Here is a 16,643-nt window from a genome sequence, read left to right on the forward strand (position 1 = left end):
GTGTGTAGGACTATTGTACGTTTTGCTACTACTGACTTTTGGCTGCGCCAGCATACTAAAGCGTGGATTTTGTGTTGAAGTTAATTCAGGTGTTTGTCAGTGTTTGTAAGTGGTACATAAGTACTAGAAAAATTCGCCGCGAAAGAACCGAAAGACGAAATGCTGGACTTTCTTACAACACTCGAAGTGGGAAAAGACGAAGCGAAAGAACTGTGTTGCCTTTACCAAAATGTAGACGACATTGCCGAGTAAAAATTCCTGATGAAAAAAGAATTATTCTATTCAAGGAATATTGGAACTTAAAGTCCTACAATAAAAGAGCGGCGTACATTGCATCACTGATAGAGATGGTTGATAAAGCAGTCAGCAGACCTCGAACACAAGACCCTAATCGCCAAAAATATAGACTAACAACCAACAGATATTTTTTGGAAATTGATGAAACTCGTACACGAACACAAACGTGCAAAACTTGTTTTCTCAACATATTTGGTGAAACAGACAATTTTGTTAATTTAGTTTGTCGAAAGAAACGTAGTTCAGTATGTGGATTAATTAGTGACGACGGGAGGGGACGTGCACCTCCTCCATTCAAATTGTCCATAGAAACAATGTATGACGTTCGTATACATTTATTGTCATTTCCTACACACGACAGCCATTACACGAGACGAGAAAATGATAGAAAGTACCTACCGTCGCATTTCACAATTAAATTGATGTACGACCTTTACCGAAAAGAATATCCATATGGAGTGTCTGTCTTATCGCTATTAAAGTCAAGAATTTCATACTTTAAGATTAGCGATTAAACCAAGAAAATTGGATACTTGTGACAAATGCGACAAATTTAGGTAAGCTGAAATTAGATCTTGCTATAGATGATTGAGTGAGACTATCATTTATTTTTATCCGATGAAACTTATAAACAAAAAGCAAGAAACAAACAAGTAGCAAACGAAGATGTCCAATGTTTACAGCAGTGCTTGGCTACATCATTCCTGTCGAATACAATTGCGTTTTACAAACGCCTGCTTTGGACCTACAATTCAACAATTCACGACAACAAAACTAACATGTGGCATGAGGCTACTGCAGCTCGTGGGGCCAACGAAATAGCTTCATGTATTTTCAAACATATCCAAAATCTACCGGATGGAATTACACAAGTTTTACAATATTCAGATACGTGCGGAGGACAGATCAAGAACTCGTATGTAGCAGCGATGCTAACGTTAGATATGCAGACGTGTCCAAGAATTTACACAAGTGAACATACATTCATGTTGCCTGGACACTCACACATGCTGTATTTGAAAGAAAAAACTAAAAAGCAGTACTTTGATAGGCCATCCCCATGATTGGTATCAGCGGTCCTAGATTTTCGGTTATTGAGATGACCCAAGATGACTTTTTAGAATTCTCAAATATGTTGAAAGGTCCATTAGTGAGAAGAAAGAAAGACGTTGCACACAACGATTTGAAGTGGCAACCTGTGCTAAAGTACAGCGAACGGTTTGGTATCATCCAATTTAAAACCAGCTTAGACGATTATGAACCATACCAGGAGGTGACGTTTTTGCGACAGAAAATATTCGCGAAATGGTTAGCTGATAGTGGCAACGTCCCAAAAATTAGAAGTACGTTATTACCAATATCTAAAAAAAGAAGGCTGATTTGTTGTCCCTACTAGAGTTTATTCCACCTGTGTTTCATAACTTTTATAGGAGCATACCTTCATCTGACTCAACTGTATCGACAGATCCAGATTTGAATGAGATTGATGCTGACAACCATAATGAATGTTCCGAACACAACTTTTGACATGCTCAATTGAAAAACTGCGATTTTTGTTATTTCAGTTTGAGAATTTGATTATTTCAGTTCTTATCACTTAACTCACTTACTTCTCACTTACTTTTTTTCTCGTTAATTTTTTTTAAGTAGAAGGCATTTTGGATTTTTACTGTGTGACATACAGGCTGATTCACGGTGGATGGCACATTAGACGTTTCTGGTGAACCAGACAACGGATCACTTTGAAAATTTAATGGAGGGCATATTCGGACATTCTCTAGCCAACTAAAATATTTTCGACAATGCGGTGTTGCCGCTTCTATTAGAAAGCAGTAGCAACTTTGATTTTTCAAATGGAACACTCTGTATATAATATTATTTTTGGAATCTCCAACAATTGCCCGACAACTTTTCTTGATATTTCCCTATACCTATCTGTTACCGTTTTCTAAATAAAAATTAATTTCAATTTTTTTCTTCGAAAATCATGACTTCTAAAAATGCCGATATCTTTTAGTTAAGAAGTACTATGATATCGAAATTTGGTTTGGAGTTAGGTGGTACTTGGACACTTCCCACACGTCAGCCTAATCTCCGTTACTTCAATACAGGGTGGTAAAAAAATACAGTTTTTTCGTTTGCTTGAAAAAGTTGCTGAAATTTGATTATTTTAAATGGAACACCCTGTACATTATTGAAAATTCGGAAAGCTGCTGAAATTTGCTTTCTTTCTATGTATATCATACCTATACCTAACTAGTCAAGTTTCGGACTTACGAACACTTATTTGTGAAAATGTCCCTTCAAAATGGTATTTCCATTCGGTATTTGGTAAGCAGGCCATGATTACTATTTGACAGTAGCGTTGTGACATTCTCCTAATAATATCGACATTTTCGTCACTTCAGAAGTTGCAAATACCTTCAAAACGATGGAACAAAACTATTCAAACGAAGTTCTCATGAATTTGTTTATTATTTTTGGACAGTGTGACAAAATTATCAGCAGAACATGTAGAAAGTTCAATGAAATGTATCCGAATCTACCGCCAATGAACCTCAAGAAATTTATACGAATTCAGAACAATTTCAATGCATTTGGATCAACTTTAAAAGCACCAAGAAACTTGCCTCGACCCGTAACTTTCGAAGACAACCAGATTAATGTCTTAGCATATTTTCACGCATTTCCCGAGTCATCGATAAGAAGTGCTGAAGAAGATTTGGGTATAAAATATTCATCGGTTCAAAGAATCTTGCGAAGACATAAAATACATGATTATAAATTCACTAAAATTCAAGCAATGAAGCCTCAAGATCCTCAACAGAGAGTAGAATTTTGTGAAATGTTGTTGACACGCTTTCAAGAAGATCCACTTTTTTTAAATAAAATTATTTGGACTGATGAATCGAAATTTTCGAGAGAAGGGATTTTCAATAGAAAAAATCGTCATTATTGGTCCAGTGAAAATCCTCACGTCACAAAAGAAGCCGGATTTCAAGAAAAATTTAGTTTTAATGTCTTCTGCATGTTGATGGACAACAAATTGAGGTACGTGATATACGAGGAGTCATTAACATCCAGAAGCTACCTTAATATTTTGGAGAATACTGTAGACAGTTTCGTGGATAATCTGCCACTCGAAGATTATCGAAACTGTTGGTACCAACTAGACGGAGCTCCTGCACATTGCACAAGAGAAGTGAGCGCAGAACTGGATAGACTATTTGACGATCGGTGGATGAGGCGCTTGGGACCATGGAATTGGCCAGCGAGATCACCCGATCTTAATCCATTAGATTTTTATTTGTGGGGAATGTTTAAAGAAAAAGTTTACAAAATACCCGTGCGTTCGAGAGATGAATTGTTAGAAAGGATTGCCCAAACATTTGAAGATTTGGATCCCAATGAAATCAGATCTGCCACCACGAAAGCAGTCAACACCCGCATTTTAAAGTGCTTGGAAGTGAACGGCCAGCGATTTGAACATATTTTGAAATATTCCACATGATTGTTTTACTTTCTTATAATTATTCATATCAATATTTCCAATTTCAAGTTTCTTGGTGCTTTTTTAAAGTTTATCCAAACATATTGAAATTGTTCTGAATTCGTATAAATTTCTTGAGGTTCATTGGCGGTAGATTCGGATACATTTCATTGAACTTTCTACATGTTCTGCTGATAATTTTGTCACACTGTCCAAAAATAATAACAAATTCATAAGAACTTCGTTTGAATAGTTTTGTTCCATCGTTTTGAAGGTATTTGCAACTTCTGAAGTGACGAAAATGTCGATATTATTAAGAGAATGTCACAACGCTACTGTCAAATAGTAATCATGGCCTGCTTACCAAATACGGAATGGAAATACCATTCTGAAGGGACATTTTCACAAATAAATGTTCATAAGTCCGAAACTTGACTAGTTAGGTATAGGTATGATATACATAGAAAGAAAGCAAATTTCAGCAGCTTTCCGAATTTTCAATAATATGCAGGGTGTTCCATTTAAAATAATCAAATTTCAGCAACTTTTTCAAGCAAACGAAAAAACTGTATTTTTTTACCACCCTGTATTGAAGTAACGGAGATTAGGCTGACGTGTGGGAAGTGTCCAAGTATCACCTAACTCCAAACCAAATTTCGATATCATAGTACTTCTTAACTAAAAGATATCGGCATTTTTAGAAGTCATGATTTTCGAAGAAAAAAATTGAAATTAATTTTCATTTCGAAAACGGTAACAGATAGGTATAGGGAAATAGCAAGAAAAGTTGTCGGGCAATTGTTGGAGATTCCAAAAATAATATTATACACAGAGTGTTCCATTTGAAAAATCAAAGTTGCTACTGCTTTCTAATAGAAGCGGCAACACCGCATTGTCGAAAATATTTTAGTTGGCTAGAGAATGTCCGAATATGCCCTCCATTAAATTTTCAAAGTGATCCGTTGTCTGGTTCACCAGAAACGTCTAATGTGCCATCCACCGTGAATCAGCCTGTATATAAGTCCATATTATATATTTGTTTCTTGTGGCAGATGCAACAAGTCACTTAAATATCAATACTCCGTATCTTCGAAACAAAACCCTATTAAAATCATCAAAGGACAAACTATCCTTAGAAGAGTCCAAAGAATAGTTCCTTACATTTTTACCGCATGTTTAGTAAACACCCTTTTGTATATCAACTCCGAAATAAAGGTGCGATTGCCACCGTTTTTTTGAATTATTTTTTCATTTGTGTTTGAAATACACATCTATAGGGGAGATGTGACCATAAAAAAGGAACACAGAACTGTTTTATTGGCTCATTGCAAATCATGAACGTTAATCAAACTGGGAATTCTTTCTATTTACAGGAAAAAAACTGATTGAAATATGTGTCGACGGTGATAAACTAGTAGTTTTATCTATAAAAAATATAACAGACATTGATTATGATGCAATAAAAGTTACATTGTGTCATAATATAATATACACCCTATATAATTACCAGAATTTTGGCACTCCTCTATATTCTTTGGAAAAATACAACATAGAAACAGGAGCTATTGAATTTGTTTTCACGGATAGTAACGGTGTAATAGGAAACGACAACAATCGGCTTGTAATTCATAGCGATATGAAACTTTTTTCATTCAACCATTACAGTTTGGTGGAGAGAGACAATTTGATCAACTGTTCATTTATGTGATACTTTTTAAAACAATTTTTATATGCAATTCTACATGTAAATAATTCAATAATGGAATTACATTTTTCTAATTTTTTACTTTGGTCATTTCTCTCAGTATACCTTGAGGCGGGTTTATATAAAGAGTAAGTTAAAATAGGAAATGAAATAAAGTAGAATGAGAAAGTTGTATATACACTTTCGAGGCAGAACGTTTATAAAATGAATAATGCAAAATGAGAAATGAGCTAAAATTTGGGCATCTTTCAACCTTATAGTTCGGTAACTATCTCTATGGGCATGCGTCGATATGTCACGTTAATGTGGAGATTTAACAGTTTTTTATAAAATTGCATTAATACAATCCTAGAAACTCCAAAATCCGATACCTACTTATTCAATTACGAAGTCATCGTCAATCATATTCTCCCAAAATTTCCGAAAATTTTAAATTAAAAATTATAGCCCACTTATTTCAGCTGTCAGCTGATACAATATGATTGGTCGATAGTTATTTTCTATTTTCCATCTTACTTTTTTCATAAACGGGTACTCTGTTATTTTACTTTTTATTATACTTGATTTCATATCTGTCTTATTTTTTTTTTATAAATCCGCCTTTACTTTCCTAATCCTGCATTTTCTTTTTCGTTGCACGTTTACCAGTATTTTTGTATTCTCAAATTTTAGTCGGTTTTCATAAAATTGAGGCGTAAAAATCAGTAATATGAATAATCGAATATAACAGAGCTTCAGATCTCTTTAATCGGATGTATAAGACAACTTTAATACCAAACTCACAATGCAAATTATATATTCAACCCTCAATCAATCAATCAATCAATTTATTCAATTCACATACATATTCTTGTCTATAATAGATGTTAGTATATCTTCAGTGATAATTACAGTAGATTAAAAAAAATTAAAAAGTAAATAAATAACAATAAATAAGTGGTGGTGTTCAGTTCTTGGGAAACGCCTAAGCAAAGCTTGTGTTGCTTATTTTCCCAGATCTGAACACAACCATGAATGTGAGAAAAAATACTATTCATTCCTTTCGGTAAGAAATAAAAATTTATAAATATATATATATATATATATATATATATATATATATATATATATATATACATATATATATAAATCAAAAGGAGGAAATTCGTGGACATGACACTCAAGAAATATGGAGGCAAACCGCGGACACGTGTTTCTGGCTATTGGCCTCATCAGCGCGGTGCAGCCAATTGCAAAGGTGGACAACAACTGGTTACCAAAAATGGAAAAAAAAAACATCACATATACACGGTGTCACCAACAGGAGCCAACCGCACATTTGTGGTTTCAATTAGAAGACCCAGCATTCCCAGGCATCATCTAACATCACCACGTAGGCAGCTATAGCTACCTGCGTGACTTCCGGGTCCAGGATATAGATACAGAGATATAGATATTATTGAGTGTGTATGATATAAATCAAAAGGAGGAAATTCGTGGACATGACACTCAAGAAATATGGAGGCAAACCGCGGACACGTGTTTCTGGCTATTGGCCTCATCAGCGCGGTGCAGCCAATTGCAAAGGTGGACAACAACTGGTTACCAAAAATGGAAAAAAAAACATCACATATACACGGTGTCACCAACAGGAGCCAACCGCACATTTGTGGTTTCAATTAGAAGACCCAGCATTCCCAGGCATTGAAACCACAAATGTGCGGTTGGCTCCTGTTGGTGACACCGTGTATATGTGATGTTTTTTTTTCCATTTTTGGTAACCAGTTGTTGTCCACCTTTGCAATTGGCTGCACCGCGCTGATGAGGCCAATAGCCAGAAACACGTGTCCGCGGTTTGCCTCCATATTTCTTGAGTGTCATGTCCACGAATTTCCTCCTTTTGATTTATATCATACACACTCAATAATATCTATATCTCTGTATATATATATATATATATATATATATATATATATATATATATATATATATATATATATATATATTATAATAAAAAAAATATTAATAGAAAGCAATGATCAACCTGAAGTAGTATTGAACCAGATAATAAGGCCATGATTCACTGAGTTGATTCAAATATTTCTTTTAAGAAATCAAAGTTGTGATCAATGAAGGATCTAATTGTTTTCTTGCGTTCATTATTTTTTTTTATATTTCTTAATTCAATGGGAACTTGATTGACAAGTTTCGGTCCAAAGTAAGTAACAAACCTTTGGGTATATACGTTTTTACAAAAAGGAACACTAATTGTTTTGTCGGATTTGCCTCGGGTGTCGTGTATGTGTGTCAGATATGTGAGAGGCGAGTTTAACGTCCATAGTACACAGTGATAGGTGTATAATTTTATGATATTGAATAAACTAGCCTTCTTATATAAGCTATCAGTTGGATGTCTTCTATCTTTCTTCAATACTATTTTAAGCAATGTGTTTTGTATCACTTGAAGATTATGTAAGTGTGTTTTATTCAACCCACCCCAAACAATAATACAGTACTTTATAACTGATTCAACTAATGCATTGTATGTCATCACTAATAAATGTTTATTTAGTATGTTTCTCAGTTGGTAGAATTTAAAAATAAGTTTTCTTAGTCTTTTCACGAGAAAATCTGCATGTTTGTCCCAGCGTACATGTTGGTCAAGTATCACACCCAGATATTTTATTGTATCCGTTTTCTTTATATGTGGACAAGAACAAATTGAAGGAGTTTGGCAATTGGGAGTATGTATGAAAATGTTTCCCTTTAGTGGTTGGTTTCTTATTGTTGATGAAAAGGTTAAGAATTTTGTTTTATAGACATTTAGACTCAGGAGACCAAAATTCAGCCACGAGAATATAATGTTCAATCCATTTTGTGCTTTTGCATAAGTAGAGTCCCATGTGTTACCATAGAAAATCATTACCGTATCATCGGCAAATGAAACAATGCCACCATCGAAGTCCTTCAGGTTGTAAATGCTGTTAATATATATTAGAAATAGAATTGGACCCATAACAGTGCCCTGGGGAACACCCATGGCGACTGGTTGTGACTGGCTATAAGTGTCGTTTATTTTGACCCTTTCGGTTCGGTCTTGTAAATAATCAGCTAGTAGTTCTAGAGGCTTACCCCTCACTCCCACATATTCTAACCCTTGTAACAAAATATCATGATTAGAATTGGACCCATGACAGTGCCCTGGGGAACACCCATGGCGACTGGTTGTGACTGGCTATAAGTGTCGTTTATTTTGACCGTTTGGGTTCGGTCTTGTAAATAATCAGCTAGTAGTTCAGCCCTCACTCCCACATATTCTAACCTTTGTAACAAAATATCATGATTAACAGTGTCGAAGGCTTTGGCCAAATCTAAGAATACCGCTAGACATTTTTTCTCTTAGTTAGCTTTATTCAGTATTTTATTCACCAAGTGAAAAACGGCGTTTTCGATTGACATATTTTCTCTGAATCCATATTGGCTAGGTGATAGAATCTGATGTTTTTCCAGAAAATTTACAAGTCTATTTTTTATGCATTTTTCAAAAAGTTTCGCAAAGTTATTAATTACCGATATAGGTCTATAGTTTGTTACAAATTTTTTGTTTCCGGATTTGAAAATAGGCGTTGTGATGGCTTCTTTGAAATTATTTGGAATCACGCCATTTACAAAACATTGGTTGAATATATAACATAGGGGATCAAGAAAGTATTGGTGACATTTTTTATTAAATAAACAGGTAGGTACTTTATCAGGGCCAGTAGAAATAAGATTTATTAGTTCATTGCGTGTTACTGAATGAAGAAATAGGGACTTTTGAATTTTTATTTGCTGTTCGGGGATGGGATTAGTTGTTTTATCGATTTTACTTGCCATGTTCAGGTCAATATCAGTGAAAAATTTATTGAAATAATCAGCTTTGTTGAGATCATCTACAATTTTGTCTCCCTTTTCATCAATTATATCATATTGGGTCCTGTTACCAGAGTAAGTTTTTTTATTTGTTATTTCATTGATTTACTGCCAGTTTTTTTTATTTTTATTTGCCTCTTTTATTTTATTCATATAGTAATCATTTTTAGTTACTTTAAGAAGTGAGTTAAGATAATTTCTGTAGGTTTCATACTCTATTTTGGAATTTAGAGTTTTAAATTCATTGAATTTTTTCTTCAGTAGATCTCTGTGTCTGATGGAATAAAGTAGACCCTGTGTCATCCATGGTTTTAATTTTTTATGATTTTTATTATTTTCGTTTTTATTTGTTTTGCTACATCTTGCAATGGTTTCAGATATCTTGTTTATAAATTTGTTTTAGGCTAACTTTGGATCCTGTGTTGTCAACACCGCTTCCCATTTTTCTTTTGAAATAAGTTTTTCGAATTTGAAATAGTTGATATATGTGTTTTTTTGTTCTTTTCTGTATTCAGTTGTTTGACTGGGAAGTTCTATATATAGTAACAACATATAATGATCAGTCAAGTTTAAAGTGAATACTGAAGAGTTGAAACAAATTTTTTTTTGACACTTTCATTGGACATTTTCACGAAAATATGATCAACAAAAGTCGAGGATGTTTCTGTCACTCTGGTTGGTTTATAATATAAGAAAGAAATCCTTGATGTGCCATAATACAAATGTAATCGTTAACCTTTTTGTCAGTGGTATCCAGGATATTAATATTGATATCGCCTATGAATATTTTTACGTCGGCACTAGCTTATTGCGTGAAGTAGTTCTCTTATTCTTTCAGATACAATTCCAAATTTATAGAGGGTGGACGATAACATGTCGTTAGTATGAATGACGTGCTCTCTAATGTATACAGAAATTCTAATACTTTAGTTTCACTAAAATGTTATACATCGGTTACGTAATCCAGACCATTTTTTATGTAGACAACCACACCGTCGTTCTGATTAAAGTAGGATTCGTTATATACAATATCAAAATTTGGTATTTCAAAGTTACTTATGTAGTCCACTCTCCATAATTCCGAGAGAACAATAATATCAATGATTATTCGACAGTTACACCGCGAGATGGGATAATATAAATATCTGACAACTATGGATATGTCCCAGCTTTCTGTGAGACTGTGCTCTAGTTGTACTCCATCTTCGAACTTTAATCGTTCTGTGTAAATATTAGATCACATTTCAATGCTCTGAGGTGACAAGTGACATGTGTAACAATCAATAGTACTAAAATCAGGAACCCAATTGCAACCTGACAAACTATTTCTGTTAATTATTTAAAGTTACCACAAGAATATTTCTGTGTAGGTATATGCTTTTTGGAGTATTTGATATTTGTATAATATTTTATCAGTTATAATACATATGACATAAATAGTCGATATTGGATAATGATTTCATCCGAAATAAAGATAAAAGCACATTGTTGTCTTAAGTTCCGAAATGAAGTATCTATAAAACTGTTAGATTTTTTTGATAGGCCAAATTATGTAATAAAGAGTATATTTTTCTTTGTGAAAACTATATTGATGCAGAAACTTATCGAGGTAAACTATAATTAAGCATGTATAAAGTTCCCCATTACTGTTTTTATTTATTTATTCTATGTGAAAGAAGAAAACTCTTGAAGAGGTCATTAAAATCCCCGATTACCACCACTAAAAATGACTTACCTACATTTTCGGCTTCCTCGTGAATACATTAAATTGTTCAGTACTTTAATTTATGAAATGGGCTTGATTTAAATGATTTATCACAAGTGCTTGTACTAGTTCTGTGTGAGATTCTGAAGTAGAGAACCCTGGGAGAGGAGCATGTCACACTATTGGCGAAAACGGCTCCTCAAAATAACATTTTTTATGTTTCGGTTTTGAGATATTTGATACAAATAATGTTTGAAACGTACACAATGTATAGTAAACAATGAAGTACACTTTTACCTGAGGCTTCGATCCCAGCAACTTGGAAAATATCGTCTGGATCAACGTTACACCAATGGGATATCCGAAGGCAGTCAAAACATACCCTATAATGAACTGAGTGAGACTCATCTGCGGAGTAAATTTACACCATTCCTGATTACTTGGACACCCCACAATGTCTTCTCCGCAGTTCAGAGTCGTTGTTCTCACACTTTCTTCATTTGTACTGTTCACATCTAAAAACGTACCAAAAGTTCTCAAAGTTCTATTCAGCGATTCAACATCTACTTCAACAGATTTATTTTTCATAACCATATCACAGAACTTTGTTAAATTCAACTTGAAATCGGCGTCGTAAACTTGTGGTGGATCTCCAGAAAATGGAATGAAAGATAATCTTCCAAGAACCATGAAGAAAAATCCACCCCAAATCATAATTTTTACTTCGGAGAATTTCCGACACAGGGGTGTTATCGATGCGAATGTCGCGATGGATAAAACAGCACCCACGGACATCAGAATCCCCATATACCTGAAAATAATAATCTGGTTGCATTATTTGTTATGGTATATGACAAATTTCTTTTGGAAAGTGACAAAAAATGTGACATTCGTTATTGTAAAAGCTGTCAAATGATGTTACCGATTAGTTTGGAGAAAAAAAAAGGAACAATGACTGGTGTTGACAAGTGACAGAAGACGGTTTCATACTCCATAGGATCGAGAGGACTGGATCCTCCGGGAGAAGGAAATATTAAGAGTAGATAGTTGTTGGTTCACAGATGGATCAAAAACACCTTCCGGTTCTGGTGCAGATGTTTTCAGTCGCAGACCCAGGACAGAGATATCAACCTATCCGACTGTATTTCAAGCGGAAATTTACACTATTGAATTGTGTGCGGAGAGATTGGAAGAATCCAGACCAGATTGTCTCTGGTCTGGATTCCTGGCCATACTGACCTGGCAGGCAATAAGGCTGCTGACTCTCTTGCAAAAAAGGTGCTGCAAGCAGCTTCATCGGACCAGAACCTGTCATTGGCATCGCTTTTGGCTTTGCCAAACAAATATTGAACACCTGGATGGCAAGAAGATTTATGGCTCGGGATTGGCTCACTCCAAGGCGAAAAGCTTGATACCAAACGGTTGTTTGACTACAGTAGGGATGGACTACGATGTCTAACAGGCATTTTTCCAGGTCACTGTCATTTGAATCATCATATTCAGAGATCCGGACTGTCGGAAGACCTATCCATATCTTATAACAAAATATAAATGGGTACTTCCAATAGTTTCAAATTCAAGCTGTTTCATTTATATAACCCTAATTAGCGCCAACTACTAGTATACGGTTGGAATTCATCAGCTCTGGTTTCAATGTAATCAATTGACATCCATGTACAGATGAAAAGAGGAACACGCGTCTTATCTTTTGATAACCATATAAATGTGACATCGCATTCATTCGTATCTCACTTCTGAAACACCGCAGAAAGAACCAACAAAAAAGTTCCTTGTTAAAGTACCAGTTTTATAATAGTTTCATAAGCTATAATTGTAGCTTGCTGGGAAAGATATACTTTTGAGGAAATTGAAAGTTTTATATTCAAACAAACTGAAATAGCAAGTGAATGAAAATCCGTAGCATACCGTCTGGAAAAAAAATCAAATCATCATTTCATCGAAATTGAGTTCCTGAAATGGCCGATTCGCATTCGTCAGCTGTCAAGTTACTAAGTCATTATTGAACACCCGCCTGAAGAAGCTATTGCGTAGTGAAACACTTGTTGAGTTTTTGTAATTTTTCAGTGAAAATTGCTGCGTTCAAAAAAACGGAAGGCATTGCGCTAAATGCAGCGTAATATCGATTTTTGTGTCGACTAGACGGTATTGTCATATGTCAAATGTTATGTAATATTTTAAAAAATAAATTTCTAACTGTATTGTTGCTCAAATAAACACAATCAGAACTCCAGCTGTCAGATTCTTCAGCGTGTCATTTCAGAGTTGAATTCAGGAATTGGATCAGGTAAGTACAGAAATAATGTTCATGAGGATACATTATCAGGAAATTATTTTATACTTAGTGAAGAAATTACTTCTGAAATACTGAGTGGAATGTAAATAATTGCCTCAAACAGATTTCATAAAATGTCAGATATTGCTTACCACAGTGACTCGCTTTTGGACCAAGCGAACTGATCCATGGTTACTGGAGTACCAAGAGTTTCCAACAGCATGAAATTAAACACTATGACGAAAAACGATACAACTAGAGACCATGCCGAAAAAAGATTCGTTCTCTCTTCTTTCCAAGTATCTCTGGCGTTATCTTTGCCTAATTTCAGCATGGCTTCTTTGAGGGCGATTTTTCGTTCTTTGAAGACAGTAGGGAAGAAAAGGTAAATATTAAGTAGGGAAAGGACGACGTTTATCCATCCAGAAGCCGTATACATATTCAGTCTTAGTCGATTTCTGATGAGCCAGACGCCTTCTCCTCCAAGGGGTACCACTGTGGCTTGAATTGCAGGACCTATTACGAATCCAAGTACTTGCGCCAGGGATATCATCGATACAGCTTTCGTTCTTTCAGAGTATCGAGTCGCTGCCGACAAATAGGAACGGCAAGCAGCAATATTGGCTGAAATTTGAGAATAGAATTATTGGTTGTGTGAAGAATAACTCAAAATTTATTCATGATTAATTCCAGAGGCGGCTTTTGGGGAGTGGCAAGTGTGACGACCACTCCAGGGGGTGCAATCTTTAGTACCTATTGATGGTGAGTACACTTATAGAGACCAGTAACACCAATAGTTGTTTTGGTATTCAAGTTTATTGTTATTTTCAGAACAAATTTTATCTAATTCTGGGAAAAGACATTATCAATATTTATTTGTGTTAATTTCACTTGTAAACGTCATTGAAATCCAAAATTATAGATACAAATTGCAACAATACGTACCTGTATCTTGTTTGCAATTCATTAAATATAATTGGTTATATACAGTGAGGCGGAGATTATATTGTGAACAGAGGGTGAATGTCCTGTTTTTTGTTTGTGTTTGTTCATTTATTAAATGAAGAAATATAGTGACCCCCATTAGTGGCGTAAATATGAAAGTGGGACGACAAAAGCTAAGAAACGAAAATATTTCATGAAGACGCTAAAGGAATTTTTGACACGATTTTATGATTCCATCAGTTCTTCAATATTTCAATTACAATTTATAAGCTGTTCATCAGAAAGCAATTGGGGTGAGGCGTTCCTGTAAAAGATGTTATGAACGTTCCATAATAATAATAATAAGGCTCACATGTACAACATTGAAGGCAGGCAAGCCGGTGAGCATTGTAATATGGTATATACAGGGTGTCCCTGGACTTCCTCTTTTCCTCTCGGGAATGTACAGATGGGGTCAAAATATCACCAGTACTTCATATAACTTTTTTTCCTAAAAGTCTTCGTAACCAAGTTACGGGCCCTCGAAGTTACAAAATGAAAAATGTTTTTCTTTGATAACTTTTCAAGTTAATATTCAAAATCATCCAAATTTTGGTAATTGACGAAACAAATGAATTCCGTCGATGAGCTTTCATGCAGGAGTCAGTTGTTTTGCTACAAAGTCAGGAACGGACTACCCCCGATGGTCCACACCCCAAAACTTTGTCGATCGGAGCAACGAGTCTTGATAAAAATGTAGTTCTACTCGACGACATCAAACTGTACTTTTTGTTTACGACTTCATTTTAGCATACTTTGTATTATTCCTGTTATAAATGTTGTTGAATTAACGTTATCATTATTATTTCTGCTTTGATAATTATTCATTTCAAATAATGGTGGACGAGCGGGTTTGATGTCGTCGAGTGAAACTACATTTTTATCAAGACTCGTTGCTCCGATCGACTTTCCACACGAGTACTTTTATTCATAAAATTGTCCAAGTAACCTTAATTTGTTGAAAAATATTGAAAAATATCTGTCATTTCAAAGTTTTGGGGTGTGGACCATCGGGGGTAGTCCGTTCCTGACTTTGTAGCAAAACAACTGACTCCTGCATGAAAGCTCATCGAAGGAATTCATTTGTTTAGTCAATTACCAAAATTTGGATGATTTTGAATATTCACTTGAAAAGTTATCAAAGAAAAACATTTTTCATTTTGTAACTTCGAGGGCCCGTTACTTGGTAACGAAGGATTTTAGGAAAAAAAGTTATATGAAGTACTGGTGATATTTTGACCCTATCTATACATTCCCGAGAGGAAAAGAGGAAGTCCAGGGACACCCTGTATAGCCTAACACTCACTAATCCTATCGGCCCCGATTATGAGAATCGCCTACGGTCCGCCTAAAGGCTGCCTCTGTCAATTCATAAATACAACCTATTTTAAATCGACGATCATGATCTAAAGTTGATTTAACACTAAGCCCCATGATCATTAACGACTTTAATCACTATTAACCATCCTAGCCAGAATTTTAATCGCGATGATCTTGTTGCGTTTCATCACTATCTTGTTCCAATAAGTGCATAATTACGATTAACATTTTAGCGGCTATTTTTGATAAACCAATATCGACTGCCGTATGGGAAGTTACTACATGCAACTGATACTCTTGCACTCGATGAATGGAACTTAATGAAGACGCCATTATGGAAAATACAGAATGCAATGCTTTTGGGCTTTGATTTCCCACTCTGCCGAAAGTAAATTCTCATTCGGCAATCAATGTCGTAATGGTTTTGTAATGGACCACCGCTGGGAACCTCGTTTTTGGTTTGAGTTTTCTATCGATATCAATAAATACCAAGTAGTAAAAAAACTTTCTATTCAAGGTTCATGTTCAAATGGTTGATGAACTTGGTTCTGTTTTCTGTACTAAAGGAGATGCACAGAACAAATACTGTCCTTGAATTAGAAACTGTTAAGCGAAAGCTCTAAACGAGAAAAGAATTCATTCTGGGGGTTTCACTATTCGCTGCTAGAAAGTAGTAAAGAAAAAATCAATCATTGTCAGTTCATGTACTTATTGTGTGTATCACACGGTTAATAAACTTGGTGGTGCTTTTTATGTTAAACGAGGCGAATAGAACACATTTTTCTCAAGTTAGAACCTGTTAGGCAGAAGCTCCACCCAAAAACAGAAGAAAAGAAACCATTCTTGGGTTCATATAAGAATAAACTGGCACATGGTATTTTTGACAAAAGACCTAAAATATACCGAATATCTCAGTGATCTCTGGTCTATCAAATGTTTTCATCAGGCCAAGCACTCA

The 16,643-nt window shown here is 35.0% G+C and overlaps 2 protein-coding genes across 6 annotated transcripts in view; one reads left to right on the top strand and one right to left on the bottom strand.

Annotated features, from left to right (window-relative positions):
- Cln7 (CLN7/MFS domain-containing 8) overlaps positions 1-16,643 on the bottom strand; it is a 50,844-nt gene that overhangs the window by 19,076 nt on the left and 15,125 nt on the right. For all 4 annotated transcript variants that reach the window (XR_012465255.1, XM_023167734.2, XM_074174336.1 and 1 more), the window contains exons 4-5: positions 13,534-14,005; positions 11,386-11,899 (exon numbers count right to left, since the gene is read on the bottom strand). Coding sequence is in view for 3 of the 4 variants with exons in the window: in XM_023167734.2 (XP_023023502.2) it covers positions 11,386-11,899; positions 13,534-14,005 (986 nt within the window). In the remaining variant the exon portion in view is untranslated. The remainder of the gene's footprint in view (positions 1-11,385; positions 11,900-13,533; positions 14,006-16,643) is intronic.
- The window catches only part of LOC111511696 (kelch-like protein 3), a 46,601-nt gene that overhangs the window by 16,957 nt on the left and 13,001 nt on the right, over positions 1-16,643 (top strand). The window contains exon 6 of one of the 2 annotated variants that reach the window (XM_023167728.2): positions 5,161-5,573. The exons of the other annotated variant lie outside the window; for it this stretch is intronic. Coding sequence (XP_023023496.2) covers positions 5,161-5,495 — 335 coding nt within the window. The 3' untranslated portion in view covers positions 5,496-5,573. Of the gene's footprint in view, positions 1-5,160; positions 5,574-16,643 lie in introns of those variants that run through there. 2 annotated transcript variants of the gene reach the window in all.

This window comes from Leptinotarsa decemlineata, unplaced genomic scaffold (assembly GCF_025532065.1).
Source record: "Leptinotarsa decemlineata unplaced genomic scaffold, Ldec_3_MD MMD2_tig00000576_RagTag_RagTag, whole genome shotgun sequence".
Classification (NCBI taxonomy): domain Eukaryota; kingdom Metazoa; phylum Arthropoda; class Insecta; order Coleoptera; family Chrysomelidae; genus Leptinotarsa; species Leptinotarsa decemlineata.